This window comes from Podarcis vaucheri, assembly GCF_965113315.1.
Source record: "Podarcis vaucheri genome assembly, chromosome: 17".
NCBI classification, from domain to species: domain Eukaryota; kingdom Metazoa; phylum Chordata; class Lepidosauria; order Squamata; family Lacertidae; genus Podarcis; species Podarcis vaucheri.
In genome coordinates this window covers 6,999,102-7,022,448 of record NC_138755.1, presented here as the reverse complement: position 1 = coordinate 7,022,448, position 23,347 = coordinate 6,999,102, and the positions used below count along the sequence as shown (strand labels likewise).

Sequence of the window (23,347 nt, the reverse complement as noted above, 5' to 3'; positions counted from 1 at the left end):
ATATTGAATTTACTTTGTGGGAGAAACTGTGGAAAATGGATTTAAAATTTACAGCTTGTTATGCATTGAAAGAGAATTATATGAAAATGACATATAAGAGGAACCTGACACCGAGTAAGTTAGCAAAGATGTATAGCTCAGTGTTAAGTTGTGGGCGAACATATCAGACGACACAGCGATTCTTCCAAAGCAGCTCTTTATTTGTAAGCTGGAACAGAACTAACTGAGGAGCTCAGTCAGCCTGCTTATATAGAGCTCCAGAACAATGTAACTGTTGCCATTTTCTAAAACTATCCAATCACTGAACGTCACTTTTCGATCCTTCATTTGCATAACTATCTACAGTATCCCCCTGCTGCCCCAGGGTGAGAACTTCAGTACATAACACTCAGAATCAGGTAATAGCAGGAAATATAACAAAAACCACCAGAAGTTACGTTTTACCTATGTGGTGGGTATGTAAACTAGCTAAAGGCTTATGGGAGATGATATATAATGTAATGGGGGGGTGTTTAAAAGGTCTTTTATAAAAAGACCAGAACCTCTTCTTTTAGGAATAATTGAGTCAAATGTCCCCAGAAATAATAATAATAATAATAATAATAATAATAATAATAATAATAATAATAATCTATGTAACTACAGCAGCCCAAATTTTATATGCTCAGACATGGAAAGAGGGGGCATTTCCGATGAGGGAGGAGTGGCAGATGAAGATGATGGAAGATGATGGAATATGCAGAACTAGTGAGTCTAACCAGCAGAATAAGAGATCAGGAAGAGTATTCAAGGAAAACTGGAAAAAGTTTGTAGAATATATGAAGAATCACTGTAAACAAGTTAAATCATTAATGATAATAATTATTATGCCCCGCCCGATGTATAAGTGTGGGGTGGGATAATATTGTTTTTGTTTGTTACTGTGGTATGCACTTTTGTGTTTTTGTGCATTTTTGTGTTTTCCTAAACAACTTTTGTGTCCGGATTTTCACTTTTTGAAGTATGTATTTTTTCATTTGTATTTGCATTTTCAAAAACAGGAATGGGGAGCATATTTTAACCCCCCTGCCCTCACAACTTCATACCAAATACCGGTACAGTGGTACCTCGGGTTAAGTACTTAATCCGTTCCAGAGGTCCGTACTTAAACTGAAACTGTTCTTAACCTGAAGCATCACTTTAGCTATTGGGGCCTCCTGCTGCTGCCGTGCTGCCGCAGCACAATTTCTGTTCTCATCCTGAAGCAAAGTTCTTAACCCGAGGTACTATTTCTGGGTTAGCAGAGTCTGTAACCTGAAGCGTATGAAACCCGAGGTACCACTGTACATGCATACATATACCATGCCCTGGCTTTTGAAGTTTGGGTCACTGATTTACGGGGCATGGGCTGATGGAATGAGACGTCCGAGCTGGGCTTGCCAGCTGGCCTCCCGGCTCCTCTGCAAGTCGACACTCCTATCATCCCTGACCACTCATCCCACTAGCTAGGGACGATGGAAGTTGTAGTCCAACAACAACCAGGGACTCAGGTTTGAGAAACATTGGTGTGCTCTGATGGTCAGTGGCTGTCCAGGGTTTCCCATCTTGGCCCTACCTGGAGATGCCAGGGATGGAACCCAAGGCCTTCTACATGCCAAGCTCCAAATAACAGGGGAAGAGCCCACTGCTCCTTCGCACGGAGAAGGTCCCAGGTTCAGTCCTGGGCAAAAAATCCTCTGCTTGAGACGCTGGAGAGGTGCCAGCCAGTGTAGCCAACACTGAACTAGATGGACCAATGATCTGGCTCCATAGAGGGCAGCACCTTATAATCTTACAGTCCACTCTGCAGGTCACTGGGGCATGTGGGCCTGTCTCCCTGCGTGTCTTCAATCTGCAATTCCCAGTGCAATCCCAGGCAAGCAGGAAACAACCAAAGAGGCAGAAGTCACAGCAACGGGCGAAAAAGAAAACTCGGCCAACCCCAGCCAGCAACATTGGGCACGTAAGCAGTTGATAGGTTGGGCAACACCGGAAAACGAATCCCTGGATCCTTGTGGCTTCGCTGCCTTGGGCTGCAACCGAGAAACGAATGGTTGGAGATCCTGAAGCTGTAAGGAATGCACTTCTGAGCATGTGCAGAGTGCTTTCTCTGGGTAACACTGGACAACCTCCAGCCACTTCCACCCCTCTGGATTTAGGAGGCCCATTGAGCTTGTGCTTCCTACCAGACTTTAGCCCTGGTGGCATCTCCTTGAAATAATAATAATAAATATTTTTATTTATACCCCGCCATCCCCAGCCAGCGCCTAATGGTCAGGGGTCCCTTTACCTTTACCTTTAATGTAATATACAATAACAATAATGTAATATAGGGACTTGGGTGCACTGTGGTCAAACCACTGAGCCTAGGGCTTGCCGATCAGAAGGTTGGCGGTTCAAATCCCCACGACGGGGTGAGTTCCCGTTGTTTGGTCCCAGCTCCTGCCAACCTAGCAGTTCAAAAGCATGTCAAGTGCAATTAGATAAATAGGTACCACTGTGGTGGGAAGGTTAACGGCATTTCTGTCCACTGTTCTGGTTCGCCAGAAGCAGCTTAGTCATGCTGGCCACATGACCTGGAAGCTTTCTGCGGACAAACGCCAGCTCCCTCAGCCTATAGAGCAAGATGAGCGCCGCAACCCCAGAGTCATCCGCGACTGGACTTAATGGTCAGGGGTCCCTTTACCTAAGTCCATAAAGAATGCTGTATTATTTTACTGTTGTTAGCCACTCTGAGCCCGGCTTTGGCTGGGAGGGCAGAATATAAATAAAATATTATTATTTATTATTATTATTCAAAGAAGTGTCCCAACAACCAGATTTACGAATCTGAACCATTTGCTTCCTCTTCCAGATCCAGCCTACAAGAGCCTTCAATCATCTCCTGCCTCCCAACCCAGAAGCCCCCCAGATTCCCCGCCATATGGAAGAGGACGGTGATGATCCTCAGCGCCATCGTGCTGCTGTTGCTGTTCCTGGCCAGCCCCTTTCCTCTGTACCTGTCGGAGCTCTCGTCGGAGCTCTCCTGCCTCTAGAAAAACAACTACAGTATGCCAGATCCTTCCATCTCATGCTCACGTACAGTGGGCCACCACCCACTTAGAAGGCAGGGAGTGCTGGTGCGGCGTGGACTTTTCATAATGCATGGAGAGAATAAAGTTGTCTCTGGGAGTTCCACAGGCTCTTCCTCCAGCGGGTTCCAGAATCTATTCCTGCAGTGCAATGCCCAGCTGCATCTGGCCAGAGTTGGGCTGTAGGACCTGGTGAAAGGAGAGAGAATACCCCCCAAGTATTCAATTATTAGTTGTTAACACAAATATTCACTGTTAGGCCTATCCTCCTCCATTCATTTAACTGTTCTTAAAAAAGATGGAACTTGTACCCAACTACGTCTAGGGGTTCCGTAGATCGCAGGTGGCTGCATTTGGAAACGCAGGACCTTAGGTGGTAATTCTGGCAACCTCTGCTCTTTGGTTGCTGTGTTCCACCGAGCCACGTTCCCTCGCTAGACGTGGCAACACCTGGAATTCCGGGTGGCCTTTTCTGCAGAACATTTTGCTGCCACAGACTCTGCTTGAACATGAACAAGCCAGTGCCCAAATGACCAGAGAAGATACACCTCCTGCCTTCAGAGATGCAGAGCCACCAGAAATGAGCATGTATTTGACCCCTTCATTCCACTACCCCTTCTTTAATATATTTGGCATCAAAGGTTTTCTAATAAAGAGGAGAAAAAGAGGTCTGGTGTTTGCTTGCTGGACTTCCATTCCATCCCACCTTAGGATCGTCTCCTCCTAGCAATCCCCCCCTCCATTCCCACGTTCCTCCAAGACGCGTGAATCCCCTTCCACCAGCAGCCAGGTCGCTGTGGAAATCGGTGGGATGCCTGCGTGCCACTTAGCCCCTTCGTACAGGCCGCAAAGGAGAGAGCAGGCGGCACGGGGGTCCCGCCTGTGTGTCGTGCGGGAACGTGAATTGCAGTTCCTGGGATTATTCAGGGGAGTCCGTGTGTTTTAAGTGCACTCTGTGTCTTACGCAGCCCTGAAGCTGCAGTTACAGAGCCTTCCTTGCCAGGTACTCATTCGATAGCTTGGGATTTGCCAGCCCTTTTATCTTAAAGGAGCAGAGATGGGCCAAAAATAACAAATGAGCGAACAAATGAGGCCTTTAGGAAGGATGGGCCTCCCTTTCGAAGTGAGCCAGTAGCATAGCTGTCAACTTACAGATTTGAAAATAAGGGACAAGGAGCCAAAATAAGGGACCTGCAGCCTCACCTGTTCCAGGCACTCCAGTCTTTCTGTCCTCCTGCAGTCTGGTCAAACTCATGCTGGTAGCTTCAAGAGCACTGTCCAACCAACTTTGTAACCAGAGGTTCAACTGACTAGAATCTGAATCACAGGCACCACAAGGCCTTTGCAGCCGCAACTTAAGATGGCTCCCCGGCCTGGCTTTGCACTGCAAAGTTTGCAGCAGCACGTGCAACAAAATGGCATCCAGCATTCAAAAAACCCCTCAGCTTGCATTAACTAGCCACACACACACACAGCTTCCCCCCCTCACCACGAGATCGCCAGTCACCCACCATTTTAGTCAACCAGCTTCTTTCTTTCCCCCCATAAGTCAATCGAAGGAGCCTCCAAAACAAATTCAAAAGCCCCCCTCCCACGAGATCTCCTTTCCTTTTCCCCCACCATGTGCCCCCGCTGCAGACAGACATTTTTGCCGGCAAGGGTGAGTGGGCCATCAATCCCGTCCAATTCCAATCCGAGCACTCAGCACAGGTATGTTCAACTTCTGAGCCCCTCTGAGCCAAAGGCAGAAAGCCCAGCCAGCAGCCAAATGAAGCCTCAAGGAAAACCACATCACCTCTCCGCTGGGAAGCGCTGAGCAAAGGCGAGTTCCCAGGCAACACAGCCAATTTGATCGGCACAAGGCATGCAAGATCCACCCCCAGGCATTCCTAGACTCCTTCTTGGGTGAGCAACACAGCCAAGCAACACAGTTGTAGCCTCCCTCCTCCCTGGCTGGCAGGGAGGGAGGGAGAGGAGCTGCTTCCTTTGAAATTTAAGGGACATCATTGAAGGGACATCCATCAATAAGGGACAGCAGCGCTGGAATAAGGGACTGTCCCTCCAAATAAGGGACGCTTGACAGCTATGGCCAGTAGGAGAGAGAATGTGCCTTTGTTCTCTTCCCCACCACCACCACCACCACCGACACGTTTGTGTGAATTAACAACTTTTGAAGCTGCAGCAATCCAGGTCACCTTGTGTGTGTGTTTGTGCACGACAGAGAGCTCACTCAGAAATTCATAGCGCTCAAAGCAAGGCATCTTGACTGCCAGCCAGCAGGTTGAATTGCTAAAATGGAGTTGGTTCTGGGACTCGCTTAATTTTGCAGTAGTGCGTTAATTGACATTGTACCATCACTTATGACGGACACAATTTGCACGGAAATGTTGCAGGCGCTGTGACTTTTGCTGTGGGTTACACATCTCTCCCCCTCTTTCTGTTTGTTCAGTACAGGCAATTTATAAAGCACCTATTGTTTACTTATTTATTTTATAGGGACATCCATCAATAACGGACAGCAGCGGGACATGGCGCTGGAATAAGGGACTGTCCCTCCAAATAAGGGACGCTTGACAGCTATGAACCGGGCCATGCCCATGTGCAGCCGCCAGGCCGCCCGAGGAGCCCTTCGGCCACAGCCCAGGCTGCCGAAAAGGCACTTCCCGGGGAAAGAGGTGTCACCTGGGCATTTTCAAAAACAGGCCTGGGGACGCGCGAGTGCCGGCAGAGTGGAGCACCTCTTGCCTTTGCTTCGTATATCTCTATCTTTCCGTCGGCGCAGCGGAGGCGAGAAAGCGGTCGGCGCACGCGCCGCCCCCCCCCCATGGGTGGGAGAAAGTAACGGCGCGGCACTAGTTTTCCGCGCGCGTGCGCCGAGATTCCGGAAGTGGCGTCGAAGCGGAAGCGGAAGTTCCCGAAGGCAGAGGAGGCAGCAGCAGCAGCAGCAGCGGAGGCAGCAACGCCGGCAGGAGGGCGGCCATGGTGGACTACAGCGTCTGGGACCACATCGAGGTGTCCGACGATGAGGACGAGACTCACCCCAACATCGACACGCCCAGCCTCTTCCGATGGCGGCACCAGGTGAGGGGGAGAGGGAGCCCGCCCCGCCTGCAGAAGCTCCTCAGGTGCAGCAGCTTCCCTTCCCGTCAGGCTCTCTTCCCTCCGCTTTCGGAAAGGCCGGCCTGCTCCCCCTCCTCCGTCTCCTTCAGGCTCCCCCCGCCCTGCCCTCTCCGCCGCAGCCTTTGCGAGCGACGCTCTCGAAACAGGCCCGCCGCCATCCCGACCCCTTTCTCCGGCGAGCCTTCCTTTCGCGACCCCTCTGAGGCTTGGACCTTTTTGAGCGCGCGCGCGGCTGAACGGGACGCGCCACTTTCCCGTTATGCTCCTCCCTTCGCTTCTACCCCGAGCACTGCCGGTTTTACGTATAAGCTAAACAAGCTATAGCTGAGGGCCCCGCTCTCTTGGGGGCCCCCAAAAAAAAATTAAAGGGAAAAAACCCTGGATGTACATTTCCAAAATATAAGATAAAAAACAAATAAAATAAAGCCTAGATACAGCAACAGTGTTTTGTGTTGTGTAGGCTCCTGTGATGTAAGTAATGGGCCCTGCCTGCTCCCTAAAATATCACTGGTTTGCTCCTTTCTGTATATAGGATGCCTACATGTGCACATGGATTTAGATATTGATTACGTCCATCAAGTACCATATAGCATATATTCACAAAAACCAGCCACAATTTGTTGGTGACAAAGGACAGGTGGACATACAGTGGTACCTCGGGTTATAGATGCTTCAGGTTACAGATGCTTCAGGTTACAGACTCCGCTACCCCAGAAATAGTACCTCGGGTTAAGAACTTTGCTTCAGGATGAGAACAGAAATCGCGTGGCGGCGGCAGGAGTCCCCATTAGCTGAAGTGGTGCCTCAGGAACAGTTTCAGGTTAAGAAGGGACCTCCAGAACAAATTAAGTTCTTAACCCAAGGTACCACTGTATCATCATTCATCATTTTTAATTTGTATACCCCCTTTCTATCTTACAATACTCAAGGCGGTTTACAAGCTGAAGAAACAAAAAATGTACATCTTGTAACAATCTAATGCAATACAAAAATGTGATAGTAAAAAATAACTTTAAAATAGGCAACCTCCATCAAAAAGTAACATTCAACAATCATTAGAATAGTATAAAATAATAATAGCAACATATAAAAGTTAAACAGAAATCCACTCAACGGTTACAGTAATATCTAAACCATAATCAATAAAACAACGGCAAGCCACAGTACATAAAACAATACAATACACATTGAGAAGCAGAGGGTGGAGCAAGGCAGGTGGAAGGAGGCCTTGCCTGATGGAGTCTCTCCCCTATAAGCTAAACAAGCTATAGCTGAGGGCCCCGCTTTCTTTGGGGCCACCCAAAAATTTAAAGGGGGGAAAACTGGATGTACATTTCCAAAATATAAGATAAAAAACAAATAATATAAAACAGATACAGCAAGAGTGTTTTGTGTTGTGTAGGCTCCTATGGTGTAAATAATGGGCCCTGCCTGCTAGCCTGCTCCCTAAAATATCACTGCTTTGCTCATTTCTGTATATAGGGTGCCTACATTCTGCATGTGCAAATGGCTTTAGATACCTATTACGTCCATCAGTTACCGTATAGCATATATTTAACACAAAAACCAGCCACAATTTGTTTTGCAATTTTGCTTTATGAACAAGATTGGTTTGCAGCCAAATAATGAATTGAAAAACCTTAGTTTGCAACTGCCCAAATGTTTAATAAGATTAGTGTTTACCATGTGGGAATGAATGCGTATGATGCACAGGAGTAAAACTGATAAATGCAAAAAATTATGCTTGGTTTTCTCAGCAGCTCAAACTTTTTCCAGTTTCTAGCCTCACCTTATGTAGGTTCAGAAGACATGCATGTAATAAGTTTAATGTGTGTCTTGTCAGTTTCCAAGGAACAGCAAGTTAAAATGGCAAGAGTGTAAAGGCAGCATAATGCCAAAAATGTCTAGATCCCAGCTTACACTTCACAGTGTGTGAGATCAGAGGAGATGATCATCTCTTCTGACCTCCTTCTATATAGGCTGGGGGATTAATCCTACTAGGCATATCTTTTGCTGCACACAGGAGCCTCTGTCTAAAGCTCGCAAGCATGAGCTTGATGGAATGACAAATCAAGGAAAGGTTGCCAAAAAGAGTAATGATCTTGAAATTGCATATACAGGATGTGATGGCTATCCCTTTTGAAGGAAGAATTGGCTTTGCTGCTCCTATGTTTACATTTTATTTGCCCATTTTAGTTGTAACGCTTCTTACATTTGTAACGGCTTTATCCTGCCTGAGCTCCCTGTTAGGACTACTGGTCCCCATTCCCTTGCAGAGGCTAGAGGAATTTGTCAAATAACACAACGTTGCCTTGAAAACTCTGCTTGATATTTGCTATTTTAACTTTCTGTGTTTAGAAACTAGAAAGTGTGTATAAAATGTTGGCAGAGCTTTTTGCCTTTGAAGCTTAAAGACTAGCAGATTTATTTGTGGCATATGTTTCCATTAAGCCCATTATATGTTGTGTGAAGTGTCCTCAGTTGACAGATATGGAGATAAACACACATGAGTACACTGCAAAAGGTAGCAGCAGTAAGTCTGTAATTCTGTTATAGGGAGTCCAAATTTATGCAAGATAAGAATGAGTGATCCATTCACAATATGAAGGAGTAAAGGCATTGTAATATTATTGTTCTGTTAGTCTGAACTCCTGAAGTGAGACTGCTATTTTCTATGGAGTGAAAGACAAGCCAGGAATCTGAATTGAGCTATTCGGCTTTGCTGATAAATTCTAGTTCAGCAATCTCATTTTGGATATACTCCCTTTTGAAGTCTTGTTGTTGCTATTGAAGTATGATGACTTCAAGATCAGAGTAGCAGGGTGTACTTGGAATTTGAAGTATTCTTCTACTGGTTGCTGAATATTTTGACTTGCGATACCAGATTTCTTCCAGGAAAGCTTTGCCCAGAAAGCAATGCCAGCCTTCTTTCCTGGGTTCCAAAACTCTCAGCGACCACCGCAGCAGCTACTTCACCCACCCACGCTGCTGTGTATGCAGGAGCAGAAAGATGTTTGTATGTAGGAGGTATTCATGTGCGGAGCAACTTCTTCTTCTTTGCTTGGCTGCTGTCTTTGTGCGGTATACATGCACTCCCTTTCTGCACATGTACAGTGGTGCCTCGCAAGACAAAAATAATCCGTTCCGCGATTCTCTTCGTCTAGCGGTTTTTTCGTCTTGCAAAGCAACCCTATTAGCTGATTAGCGCTATTAGCAGTTTAGCGGCTATTAAAGGCTTAGTGGATTAGCGGCTAAAAGGCTATTAGCGGATTAGAAAAAGGGGGGGAGCGAAAAAAATCGCAAGACGTTTTCGTCCTGCGAAGCAAGCCCATAGGGAAATTCGTCTTGCGAAGCGCATTGAAAGACAGAAAACCCTTTCGTCTAGCGGGTTTTTCGTCTTGCGAGGCATTCGTCTTGCGGGGCACCACTGTAAAGGTTTGTGTGTGAGAGTTTTTTATTAGTACAATAAAATCCCAACAAATCGGCAAGCAAAAAATATAAATATATAAAATTGTAAAATTCCAACATAGGAGGGCCAAAAGAAAGCCTTGTCACAAGGATGAAAATATGCTCTCATCAAGCTTTTTGTATCCCTCATTTTTTGAGGCTAGAAGCCTGAACTGACATTGATAAATATTAAGGGTGGGATCCACCTAACAAGACCCATCAGTGGAAGCCTTGCGCAAGGTCTTCTGCTTGTGCAACACAGCTTTCACACACCCACACCCCTCTCCTAAGACCTTAAATTTGCTGGGTGTAGGTATCAGGCAGACTCTTTGAACAAGGAGAGGGGGCTTGTTCTGTCTGGTAGGCTGAAGAGCTTGCTCTGACGGAACAATCAACTTAATGCAATGTTGAATTCTCCTCTTTAAAAAGCTTAACGCAGCCAGAAGAGTTAAGGCTACTCTCACCGCCACTCTGTTCTAACCATCCAATCTGTGTAATAACTGCTAAATAACTTTTTTAAAAAAACTAAAATAAATTAAAATAAAATTACAAATACTTACAATGTTAATAGTTGCCATAAAAAGAAACAGTCCAGTACCCTACACCAGGCTTTCTAGCCAAGTACAGACCCCTAGAAGCTTAGAATAAGAAAGATTATATCTTTGCTTTATGCTGACTTCAGGATAACCCATGGGGGCCTTCAGTAGCAATCTTCCCTGATGCCTTCTGGTGCCCTTGCACATGCTTACTAGTTAGTCTCCATGTGGTGGAAGTGGAAAGTTGTTCCTTGGGCTGCAGGCTACAGGCTATGAGTCAAAGGTTAAGAGCCCTTTAGCTCTTGTTCTTCAACTTGAGCTTCTGCCAGGAGCTTAATATTGCCTGGTTGGGAGGAGAAAACAGCTAGGATTTTATTTATTTTTAAAAAGATGAATACATCAGATGTCCACCAGCTGGTGGCAGGGGACTTTGTCCCACATTTCTCTGTCAACTGGAGGTTGTGTGTGTGTGTAAGGTCCTGGTCTCAGCTGACAGCACTACTCTAAACTAGAAATGAACTAACCTTTTTGCGATAGAAGGTGCCAGATGGCTATATTTCATACAGGCAACTTGGTGTACCTCATTCTGGGTTGGAAGTGTCCCAGTATTAGCTTGAAGTAATAAAGAGGCTGTAGTCGCTTGGACTATATTGACTGAATACAACCCATTTTTCAGGCCCGAGTCGAGAGAATGGAACAGTTCCACAAGGAGAAAGAAGAGGTGGACAAAGGGTGTCGGGATTGCAAGCGGAAACTAGCTGAGTGTCAGAAGAAGATAAAAGAGCTTGAATTGGCCAACGTAGATAGCACCAAAAGTGAGCTGCAAAGGCTGCAGGCTGAGGCACAGCAACTCAAGAAAGAAGAGAAGAGTTGGGAAGAGAAGGCGGACGATCTCAGGAAGAAGGAAAAGAACATGCCATGGAATGTGGACACACTCAGCAGAGATGGCTTCAGTAAGGTGGGTCTAGTTGCTATGCAGCTTTGATTGATATGCACTCATTTGCTACCGGGAACACTCAGTGTATGGCCTTAAACTAAATTATGTGAATTGCACATATCTGGGCCTTGGATGACTTTTTACATATATCAGAAAAACCTTATGAAAGAAAATTAAAAATCTTGTTCAATACCCTGGCCTATATAAATTGGGATCCAGTTACTTGAAGGAGTGCTTTCTCCCATGTCCACCTGCCCTTGCATTGTTAAGACCTGTGGCAGAGGACCTTTTGGTAGTGCTACAGCCACTTAAAATATTCCAGGCAGCAACTCAGTGGAGGGTCTTCTCAGTGTTAGCATTCCAGTTATGAAACACCTTCTGAGTTGCGCCTGGCACTGACTATTAAGAGCTTTAAGCGCCTGCTCAATAATTGCTTTTTCACTTGGGTGTTTGCTGTGCATTAGTGTCTGTTTTCTAATTACTGAGAGTGATATGCTACATTTATTTATGGCTTGTTGTGTATGTTGTCTCCTTCTTTTTACTTATACTCATTTACTCTTATCAGTGATAAATAAGTAAGTAAAACATTTTGCAGGCAAATAACTTTTTGGGGCTTAATAATAAAGCTTCTGGAGGGATCAGAATTTTTAGCAAAGATTGTTGTTTGTCTCTCTTGTCGATGAAAAGTGAACTCTACAAATTTTTAAAAATACTTGTATGCCACAATTTAATTTTAAAAAATCAAAGCAGTTTTTAAAGCAATTATATCTGTAAAATAACAAATGCAGTTGCTAACAATTAGGTTTTAGGATAGCATACCAAACACTGGTTTTATTCCTGAGTACTGAACTGAGGGAAGCAAGAATGGGAATCAAGCCTTAGAAATATTCTGGGATGAAGAAATGAAAGCCTCAGAAAGACTCCCTTAAACCCATTTGTTAACGCTCAGAGTATTATGAGTTGAGTGACTCATCTTCAAGGGCAATGGAATCAGTTTTAGTTAAGTTTGCCAAGACCAAAATACTCCGACATTCCATTCCAACTTCAGCACAGTTTTGTTTACTAGATCTGTGGGATGATCATTTGAATAGTTTCAGCTCTCGGGAACTTTTGACATAGAGTCAGAGTTGCCTAGAACCTCAGTTGCCCAGAAATGGAAAGCCTTGCTGGATTTGTGGTGTTTGTTTTGGTTTAAAAATATGTGGAGTTTTGCATTAGCTGAAAAAAGAATTCATAAATTATGTGTTGCCAAAGACTTGGAGGACCCTGAAAAATTATCTTATATACAAAAAATAAACACACAGGACTCATCACAATAAAATGTGAAATTCATCTTTCCTAATGGTCTTAAGTACTTTACCAACTTAATATTAAGTCTCACTTGAATATACTGTGCTGCTTTTTATTTTATTTTATTTTTATTGTATTGATGATTTCCTTCAATAAAATGTTTAAAAAAGAAAAAAGATGACTAAATTAATTCCAAGGCTGCCAAATATTTTACAGCAGTGATGGGAAACCTGTCACCTTCCAGATCATGTTACACTCCAACTCCCCCTTCCCCACCGACCACATAGTCAGAGATGATCTGAGTTGTAGTGCAACAACCTCTGTAGAGCTGCAGGTTGTTCATCCTGGGTTTTCCGGATTGTTTTATCTGTTCAGTTGCACTTGATCCTTTTGAAGCTGCTTCATCTCTTCATTCTTTTGCTGGTATTTTCCTTTTCTTACTGTATTCAGCCTAGGACTATCCTGGCCACCCTTTGTTGGTTTGGCCAACCTTGACTGCATTGTGGTAGCAATAGTGATTCTAACCACGCTTCCTTTGCTGTTGTAGAGTGTCTTCAATGTCAAGGCGGAGCAGGACGAGGAGTCAGAAGAACAGAAAGAGAAAAAGCACAAAACATATGTGGAGAAGTATGAGAAGCAAATTAAACACTTTGGTAAGGGAAAACTCTGCACTGATCTGAGAGTGCTTTGGGTTAAACAGCTTCTTTTTCTGTGGCTAAGAGTACTTGAGATCAGTGTGGCAAATTGCAGATACAGCCTTTGTGGACTGATATTCATTTGCTGGCTGCCTTGGTTCTACCAAGTTCAAATATATAAAAGGATGTCACATAGAGGAGGGAGAAAGGTTGTTTTCTGCTGCTCCAGAGAAGCGGACACGGAGCAATGGATCCAAACTACAAGAAAGAAGATTCCACCTAAACATTAGGAAGAACTTCCTGACAGTAAGAGCTGTTCGACTGTGGAATTTGCTGCCAAGGAGTGTGGTGGAGTCTCCTCCTTTGGAGGTCTTTAAGCAGAGGCTTGACAACCATATGTCAGGAGTGCTCTGATGGTGTTTCCTGCTTGGCAGGGGGTTGGACTCGATGGCCCTTGTGGTCTCTTCCAACTCTATGATTCTACCATCTGTCTGTCTGGTCATTTTAACTGTATCTAGTTTTTAAATTGTTTTATGGTTTATGTTTTATGGGTCCTTGGACCGCAATAAAGTATTGATTGATATTCATTTGCAGTTAGGTAGACTTGGTGTGGCTGGCTTGTAATTCTAGCTTAAAGTTCTTTCAAAGAAGATCAGAAGAGAGGAAATCTGCAGTCATGAGTACCAGAAACCAACAAGTAGTTGTACTCAGTATGGTCTCTCTGTTTTCCCTACGTGCAGGGAAGCAGGGTGTTCTTGACCCCCTTCAACAAAGTCAGATAGCTCTCACTGTAGTTAGGAGACTGTAGAAATCTGTCTGGTCACCCAGAGCTGAATAACAGGATGATATGTTCTGTGCCCTACCTTGACTCATGTTCTACTGCAATCCCTTTTTGTTTGCTTATATCAGGAGAACATGGGTATCTGTTTTTTCCGGTTACAAAATTGGGTTAGGTCCTATTCTGGGAGAGGGAATGGTATGGTAATCAACATAACCATGTGCCTGATCCTGTCAGGCTGCAGCTAAAGGTAATTGGAGCTTGCCTGGTCCAGCTGGCAGCATTGGTCGGATTGGAGACTGCCAATTTCCAGCGCCTACTCTGTAAATAATACATTGAGAAATGCATCTAGAAAAATGAGGATGTGCAGATGTAATACTCCATGAGTTGCTTACAACCTAACCCCGACTCCAACCGTAACCCTAATCTCCAGACCAGCGTTAGGATATTGGAAGATATGCTTTGTTTTTCAATGACCAAATTGCTTTTTCTGTGCAAAACAAGACAGAGTCTCTTAGGTCTTAACCATGCTTTAGGAAGACACCAAAGTGAGCAATTCCTGGTCCCCATACAGTATGAAACTGTAGTTGGGGACGGACGGACCCAGAAGCAAAAGCTTCCAATCTCCTTGTGGCTATAGTTGATAAAGTGAGAGGAGAGGAGCGTTTGAGCCCAATACTTGGCAGCCTTGCTACTGTAGTTCTAGACTGGTTTATTGCTGCTTCTGAACCCTGCCATTGCAACAAGGACCAGCAATCACATTTTGCATTGAGGACTGTGTTCACAAAAAGTCAAGCCTTTTTAGCACTAGTGTGGAATAAGTTTCTTATACTGTGTTTAAGAAAATAAAAGCAGCTCTGCTTGATCATTTAAAAATAAATAGCATTAACTTACATGAACATCAATGCATCTTACGTGAACATCAATTCAGGTTATATAAAGTAGCTTTTAGAAACCAGTATCCTTTGCCCTTGTACTAATTGACCAATTGCAATTTTTTCTTTGTTTTAATAATCTTGTTACCATAAGGACTTAACTTCTTTAATGTTATGTATGTTCCGAAGTCAAACTTCATCACTATTCTGGCTTCCCCAGTTGCTGCTTATGTGTTCCCTGTTAATATGACTGTAAAGTGCTAGCAGTTTTTTTACAGTGCTGTCATCTGTGTGTTAAAGTCCAGAAGCCTGGTTAGGAAATTACCCCCCACCCCTAAAATCTGATTTTTATGCTTCTATTTTCTTGTTTTAAAAGGAATGCTGCGGCGCTGGGATGACAGTCAGAAATATCTGTCTGATAACCCGTATCTTGTGTGTGAAGAGACAGCCAATTATTTAGTCATTTGGTGTATCGATCTGGAAGTAGAAGAGGTGAGTAAAGCTGATGTAGCTTTTCCAGAAGCTGCAGTGGAAAAGACTAAGGACTGTCAGTGTATGACTCAAAACAAATGAGGACAGTGTGTTTGAGAAACTTTGGTGACTGCAAGGCAAGCTCTTAAGGGCCTTCTGCCTGTATTTACATGCAATCCCCATTTACACTGGGGTTATGTTCTAAGGCACCACACATTTAAATGAAATCACATGTATTTGAAACACCATTGAAAAAGCCTGTTATGCCCCTTTTTGTGATGTTTTAGGGTCACTTCCAGGTTCGTCATGATATGCGTTTGCACAGTCGCACATATTGAACGTGCATAAATGGGGGTTGCTTGTATTTCAGGTCTTATTATAAAGGTTCCAAATAAGTATTTAGATCTAGCAGTTGCTTCAGTACTAGGAGTTAATAGCAGAGTTTTCTGTGAACCTGCTTCAGTCACTTTGTGCAGTTTGATGGCTGGCTACCTCATAAGCAGCCAGTGTGGTTCTTCTGTCACATTTAACAGATTGCTTGAACCTGCTCTGCAGGATTTATTTCCTCTGACAGTGGAATTATTTCAAGTGTTGTTTTGTGTCTGGTACTGTAGCGGCTGGGTCTTGCTGAGTCAGCCACTGCTGTCTCACTGCCAGCTATATGCCCAGAAGAAAATTCCAATTTTAGAGATGGCCTCATGAATTTGCAAAAAAACCACACAAAACCACAGCATTGCTTCTAGATACAGTGGTGCCCTGCAAAACGAATGCCTTGCAAGACGGAAAACTTGCTAGACGAAAGAGTTTTCCGTTTTGGAGGTCCTTCGCAAAACGAATCTCCTATGGGCTTGCTTCGCAAGACGACAATGTCTTGCGAGTTCCTGCGGGTTTTTTCCCCTCCCCCCCCTTTTCTAAGCTGCTAAGCCACTTATCAGCTGATCCGATAAGCCGCTAATAGCGCTAATCCGCTAATCCGTCAATGGGCTTGCTTCGCAAGATGAAAAAACCGCTAGACGAAGAGAATCACAGAACGGATTCTTTTCGTCTTGCGAGGCACCACTGTACTATCCTGGGAAAATGAAGGGACCAGGAAGGCAGAATTCTGTATGCTTGATGGACATGGTTCTGGGTCATCTGGTATCCTATGGTTGTAACCTTTGGAGCCTGAAGCTGAGATGGAGAGAGGGAGGATTGGGAGTGAGTTTTGAATGACGTTCTTAATGTAATCATTTGCATGCTGGGCCAGGCTCAGATGACATATTGACAAGGGGAGTGTGAGTGTGTCTTTAAAAGTGCAACTGTTCTTTTGTCGCCTGTCTCAGAAACATGCCCTGATGGAACAAGTGGCTCATCAGACCATAGTGATGCAGTTCATCCTAGAGCTGGCCAAGAGCCTGAAAGTTGACCCTAGAGCTTGTTTCAGACAGTTCTTTGCTAAAATCAAGGTGAGACTATTGCCCAGGTAATAGAGGAAAATCTTATCTTGGCTCTCCCCCACCCCCGGACCAACTTTGACAGGTGAGTTGAACCATTCACCTGTCAGTCACATGATGTCATAATGACGTCAGATGATTAATATATGAAAATTGAAAGCTGATTGGTGTCAGTTAGCTGATCAGTACCTACACAGCTTGATCATTGATTATACTGGGCCCCTTTGAAGTCTCTGCAGAGGGGTAATGCTTCTAAAAACTCATTTCTTCTGGTAGTTCAGCAGAGTTCTGGCTTGAGTGCATTTATCAAATAGCATGATGTATTTAGGTTTTGGCTGGCATTTTATGGACAAGATCAGCGTAACATCTTGTAAAGTTTGATTTGCTCCCCTGTTAAAGGGCAAGATATCTGCTCAGTACTGTGTTCTCATGTGTGTCCTCCTCCACTTTCTTACCTGCCACCTTTTCCAATTTCGTACAGACTGCTGACCAGCAGTACATGGAGGGTTTTAATGATGAACTGGAAGCCTTCAAAGAGCGGGTGCGGGGCCGAGCTAAGGCACGCATTGAGAGAGCCATGAAAGAGTATGAAGAAGAAGAGCGCCAGAAACGACTGGGGCCTGGTGGCCTTGATCCTGTAGAGGTGTATGAATCACTCCCACCCGTGAGTCACTAATGCTTCTAACTGAACAAATTGATTGTATGAGGTTAACCCTTTTGCTTCCCTCTGTGTGTGTGTGTGTGTACGCACGTGCACATGGTGGCTAACTTGCTTTTGTCCATTCACCCTTGGCCTATCCTTAGGAGTGGGGATGAGTGTGAAAGCAGACAGCGTGGCCGCAGAACATTTCCCCCACAAGCACTCAGCCGATCCGTGTAGATTAGCTGAGGCTTGCCTCGTTACCTTTTTTTAGCCTGTGAGATGTGTGATGACTGGGGAGGGGGCAATTTATATGCCTATCAAGGTTCTTGGCTGAACAGAGGTGCTGTGACTACCTGTATATTTTTTTCTCTGCTGCTGCTGCCACCTAAATCAATAGCGTCTTGTGAGCTCAGAAGAAAACATTTGGGGCAATGGGTCTGGCTCCCAGGCTGGAGGGATAGCCACCCCTAGCTTATATTCAATTTTAACCTTATTTTAGCCCCAGGGTTCTAGCCATTTCTGTTCTTATCTATCTGCACCTTGGGGTGTATGGGGTGTTAGGGGAAGAGGAGTACTCCTGGCAGGGGACACATCATGCTCCCTCTAAAGTAGTTTGTCCAACTTTGATCTCCATCCTTCACTTTGCTCTCACCTGTGGCTCCTAGAAGCTTGTTGGCGTTCCTGCACTGCAGTGGGTTGAACTAGATGACCCTCAGGTTTCCTTCCAATGCTACACTTTTGTGACTCTAGAGAGTTTACTTTATTAATAGCCAATTTATTTGTAATTGAATCCAGGCCTTTCTGCTTGCACAGCATGTGCTCTGCCTCTGAGCTTTAGATAGTCTGTACTGTATACACTGGGACGCGGGTGGTGCTGTGGTCTAAACCACTGAGCCTTGGGCTTGCCGATCAAAAGGTCGGGAGTTCGAATCCCCGCAACGGGGTGAGCTCCTGTTGCTCGGTCCCAGCTCCTGCCAACCTAGCAGTTCGAAAGCACATCAAAGTGCAAGTAGATAAATAGGTACTGCTCCAGCAGGAAGGTAAACAGCATTTCCGTGCACTGCTCTGGTGTTGGGTTTGGTTGTGCCAGAAGTGGCTTAGTCATGCTGGCCACATGACCTGGAAAAACTGTCTGCAGAGCAGACAAACACCGGCTCCCTTGGCCTGTAAAGCAAGATGAGCGCCGCAACCCCAGAGTCGTCCGCGACTGGACTTAACTGTCTGGGGTCCCTTTACCTTTACTGTTTCTACAACTCAAGATTTCTGCAGTCCTTTCATCCCTTCCCCTCTATATAAATGCATAAAACATCCCTAGAAACAAGAGATTCTGCAGATGCTCTATGAATGTCCCGGACACTGTAGAGCATATTCTCTTTCATTGCCCATTGTACAGTACGCTCCGTCAACGCGTGCTGTCCCCTCTTTTGGGTGGTCTGGAACCCCAGCAAGGTGAATGTGCGGGATTCTGCCTATCCGACGTTGACCAAAGGGTAACGGCGGGGGTAGCCGAGTTTTTGGCTGCAGTCCTCCAAGGAGCAGGTTAACAAGGAAAACCACTGATTTTATATGTATATATATATATATGATTGTAGCCAACTGCTGCCTTTTTATATATATTTCAAGGCTTTTACATGTTATTTTCCTTCTTACGGTTTTTATTTGCATAATGCCTAATAAAGGTTTGATTTCAATATAAATGCATATTTCTTCTTCCCAGGAGCTCCAGAAATGCTTTGATGTGAAAGATGTACAGATGCTTCAGGATGCAATCAGCAAAATGGAACCTGCTGTGAGTATTCTCAAAGTTAGGATTAGACTCCTTCCTTTCAAGTTATGGGACTATGTGTCCAAATAGATATAGGAGATGTTAATTTATACATTCAAACATGTATGAGCACTCTTTGCCACTACTCTCCCCTCTGACGCAAGGCTTGAAGACGTGCTCATATCTGCCACAGTCGATAATTAAACTTCTTCTGTGCCCTCCAAATCCATAAATTGTGTGATTTTTCGTGGCAGCCCATTTTGGGAAATTTGGCGTGTACAATTGCATGCTGAAGCACCCTAATCTACACAGGTACCATAAGCATTATTGACCTTCCACTACACAGCTTATTGGACCCATTAGCTGTGTTTGGTACCCTGCTTAAATTTCAGCATTGCATGCTGGCTCCAAACCTGATAAGCTACTGAAATAAGCACCTGTATACAGTGGTTACATACGCTTCAGCTTACAAACTAAGCCAGTTCTAACCCAGAATTATTACCTCGGGTTAAGAACTTTGCTTCAGGATGAGATCAGAAATCGTGCGGCGGCGGTGCAGAGACGCAGAGAGCGAGGGGGAGGAATCCGAAGGGAAAATGAGTGATGATGACGACCCGAGATCTCCAAGCCTAAGCAGTGAGTCAGAGGACTCCCAAAAGGGAGCCCCAGTGAGCAGAGCAAGGGGGGGATCCGGGGGGACACCCCAGGAGGAAGGGAACAGAGGAGATTCAGAGAGCAGCAGCTGGAAGTCGGGACCCACGCTCATAACTGAGGGCGGCAGCAGCTGGAAGTCGGGACCCACGCTCAAGACTGAGAGCAGCAGGGAGGAAGGTAGCCAGGCATCGGGTTCCGGAGGCTGTCAGCAGGAGGGAGGGCACGAGTCAGGGGTGGTCACGCCCTCCTCAGAGAGCGAGGCAACGGTTAAGAGGAAAGTAGAGAGTTGGGCGCGCGCGCCAAGTTCAAATGCAGCGGAAGCTGGAGCAGTAAGCAGCCCGGAGAGTGAGCCAGGTCCTAAAGCCCGCCGCAAGGAGGCAGAAGGATCAGGGGGGTCAGCGTCAGAGGAGAGTAGAAGGGAGGAGGCCCAGGGGGGCAGAAGGACCCAGAGACGTAGGGAGAGGCGAAGGAGGTGGAGCAAGGCTAGGGTATTAAGCTGGTGTGCAAGAGGCGGGGACTCAGACGGGTCTTCGCCGACCTAGGGCAGAAGGTGTAGAGCTGCACGCTGCAGTTCGGAAATGAAACCTGTAACTTAATAAAGACTCTTATTAAGTGAACGCTGGCGGACTTGGTCCTATGTGAGCTGGGACTGGGTGGCAGCTCTGACAGTGGTGCTTCAGGTTAAGAACAATTTCAGGTTAAGAACGGACCTCCGGAACGAATTAAGTACTTAACCCGAGGTACCACTGTATTTTACATTAGGAATCAGACTTGCAGGGAGAAATCTCCCCTTCTAATCAAATTTCTTTCTTCTAACCAAAATTTTCCTTAAGCATAGAGCCACTTGAGGGAATTTTGTCACCATTTCTATAAGAAATTGATACATCCCAACAGAAGCTTCCCTTTTGCCTGTAAAGACCTATGGTTTAGTGCAGTGATGGCCAAACTTGGCCCTCCGGCTGTTTTAGGACTAAAATTCCCATCATCCCTGACCACTGGTGCTGTTATTTAGGGGTGATGGGAGTTGTAGTCCCAAAACAGTTGGAGGGCCAAGTTTGGCCATCACTAGTTTATGACTTTAGTTTAGTTTAAGAGACTTTATGCCTCTTGCATACTTTGCTATAGCAGCCGCTGCTGCAGATTTGTTTAAACTACTTACCTTAAAGACTATTCTTGAAGTTCACAGTCTTGCTTTATTTTCTAACCTTTCATTTTAGGATAAAAGACATTCAAACTTAGTAATAGATGAGCTCCCCTTAGCTCGATTTGGAATTGGTATTTACTCACTTTCATTGCAAAAGTTTTTAAAGAGCTTACCTATTTTCCAAGAGATCTCCCCTAGTTTGTAATGTTAGCACATCTGCTGATGGAGTTGTGCAGGCAGCCTGCAGACTGCAGTGTTATGTTGCCTTCCTGGGAATTGCAGTTTTGGTTATATGCCACATATTGGTCAAATACTCCTCTAGTTCAGAGATCGTGAACCATTGACTCCTATTAAAAAAGAACAACAATGTTTTCCAAGCATTTTTCAAAGCTTTAGGTTTTATCAGTAGTTTCCATTGCTTAGAAGCCTAGTGAATAAGAATTCCTTAGAGTTGTTCGGTCATGTAAAGTGTAACATGCATATGGCCCTTAAGCAGGATGTGTTTTGTGTCCCATTGTAGGAAGCGAAATACCACATGCAGCGCTGCATCAGTTCTGGCCTGTGGGTGCCAAATGCCCGAACAGCAGAGGGTGCAGAGAAGGATGACAAGCCAGATGTTGTCTATGAGGAATTTAAGAAGGAGACTTGTGAAGAAGACAAAGGAAGCCCCTGAACCTTTGGCGCAGATTTCTTTAAAGCAGACTTCTCCTGTCACCCTCTCTCCTTCCTTTCTTTTACACCAAACTATTCAGCGATGGTGTGCTTTTACACACTTCATGAATTATATGAGCTGCTTCCTGACTAGCTCTTGCTCTTTCACCACATCAGAAGCCCCTCCCTGTAAGCCCTGCAGAATTGTAAGGAAACTGTCGGAAGGCCCTGTGTTCCATTTTAGGGGAGGGTCTGCCACACCGTGCAGGCTCATAGGGGCCTGGCAGGTCCACCTTCTCTGTCTTGTGGTAACGCCAGTTGGTGTCATAGCTACAAATGTGCTGTTATATCTTTTTGTTTGGCAACCAGTTAAAGGCTATTGAGCAAATAAAAAGACGGAACTAGCTGAGAGTGGAACGGAGTCAGTGAGCACGGTGTGTCTTTTCTCTTGGGAATCGAACCATTGATTTTTTGTTGTTTAGTTCCAGATCAGGATTGACTGCGGGAACAGCCGGGGGTGCATAGTCCAGTGACGGAATACATGAAGGTGCGCAAGGTGCAAATTTGATCCCTAGCATCACCAGCTAATGCATCTTGGGTAGGAGGGCTGGAACATGGAGAGAACTACTGGGCAGTCCGATTAAGCAATAGGGGGCTAGATAGAACAGTGATGTGACTCACTAATGGACAGCTTGTGGTACACCACCCGAGTTCCAGTGTGGGTCAGTAAAAGCTTGGTAGCAAATTTAGGGCTCATCCTCTGACCCATGATTTTTGATGCTTGGGCAAGATACCAGAACTACTGTGTCTACTTTCAAGTCTGTTAGAATTACCTGCCGGACCCTCGGAGCCTGTTTCACTTTGCACTGTGTGGTGCCTTGTTGACGTCCCCACCACGGCTTGTATAGATAGCCTGTCTTTTTAAAGGCCAAAGCTGTAGAAAGAATGCTTCAAGCTCTGCAGGAGTGTTCAGGGGTCAGTTCCCTTACTGCATATTCCTGCAGGGCAATGGGGCTGGACTAGATCACCATAAGCATCCCTCCCAACTCTGCAATTCTGCGTGTAAGAGCAAGAAAGACTCTCTGAGTATTACACCATAGGGAAGGACTTTACAATACATAGAGATTGCAGTGCATTATAATTAACAGACATTTCTCTTCAGTCTCCCACAGTAAACTGTAGCGTTAGACCAAGAGCCTCTCTCCAAAAGAGATCTGACTGTAAATTTCCAAAGGTGGCTGGTGAGGGACCTGTAGCCTCTGCAACCTCCCAGAACAATTCAATTGTTTCCTCAGAATCAGGGCCCCAGCTGAGGTGGTCCGCTGCTGTGTGGGGGACATTGTTCCTATGGCTTCCCCATCTGAGGAATCAGCAGAATAAAGAGAACTGGGTACCCTCTAAGAAAGTCTTTACTTTTATGTAGCTGGATGTTGAACTTCCACTTTCAAGCCAAGTAATTAGCCTTATGCCAGCCTCTCCTCAGGTCTATCGGGTGACAGAAAACTGTTGTCACCTGACCTGTACTGGGAGCTAAGTGGGAAAGAACTGGAGCGTTCGCCCTTCCATGTGAGGGCAAAAAGGCTTAATTTATATATGTCCTGCCTAGTGGGAGGGACAACTCATGCAAGGATATCCTCCATTCTCTGCAGAAAATGAACCTTTATGGCATGCCCAATGCCACCTTCTCTCAGATGTTGGTTTTATGTACAGTGGTACCTCTGGATGTGAACGGAATCTGTTCTGGAGCCCTGTTCGCATCCTGAAGCGAATGCAATGCGCGTGTGCGGGTCGCAATTTGCCGCTTCTGTACATGCGTGTCACATCATTTTGAGCGTCTGCACATGCGTGAGCAGCGAAACCCAGAAGTAATGTGCTGCGT

General features: G+C 45.3%; 1 protein-coding gene across 1 annotated transcript; it reads left to right on the top strand.

Moving 5' to 3' along the window:
- Positions 1-5,989: 5,989 nt before the first annotated feature.
- On the top strand, positions 5,990-21,889 carry CDC37 (cell division cycle 37, HSP90 cochaperone). Its single transcript, XM_082205504.1, has 8 exons — positions 5,990-6,170; positions 10,869-11,150; positions 12,967-13,072; positions 15,084-15,199; positions 16,501-16,623; positions 17,093-17,275; positions 18,972-19,043; positions 21,338-21,889. Exons 1-8 carry the CDS (start codon positions 6,069-6,071, stop codon positions 21,488-21,490), a joined length of 1,137 nt encoding a protein of 378 aa, XP_082061630.1. The 5' UTR covers positions 5,990-6,068; the 3' UTR covers positions 21,491-21,889.
- The last annotated feature ends 1,458 nt before the right edge of the window (positions 21,890-23,347 follow it).

Bases quoted from the DNA above. Each gene is read 5' to 3' on its own strand.
- CDC37 (XM_082205504.1), top strand. From the start codon at position 6,069: ATGGTGGACTACAGCGTCTGGGACCACATCGAGGTGTCCGACGATGAG. The intron at 13,073-15,083 runs GTAAGGGAAAAC...TTGTTTTAAAAG, and splicing joins GAAGCAAATTAAACACTTTG to GAATGCTGCGGCGCTGGGAT. The intron at 15,200-16,500 runs GTGAGTAAAGCT...CGCCTGTCTCAG, and splicing joins TCGATCTGGAAGTAGAAGAG to AAACATGCCCTGATGGAACA.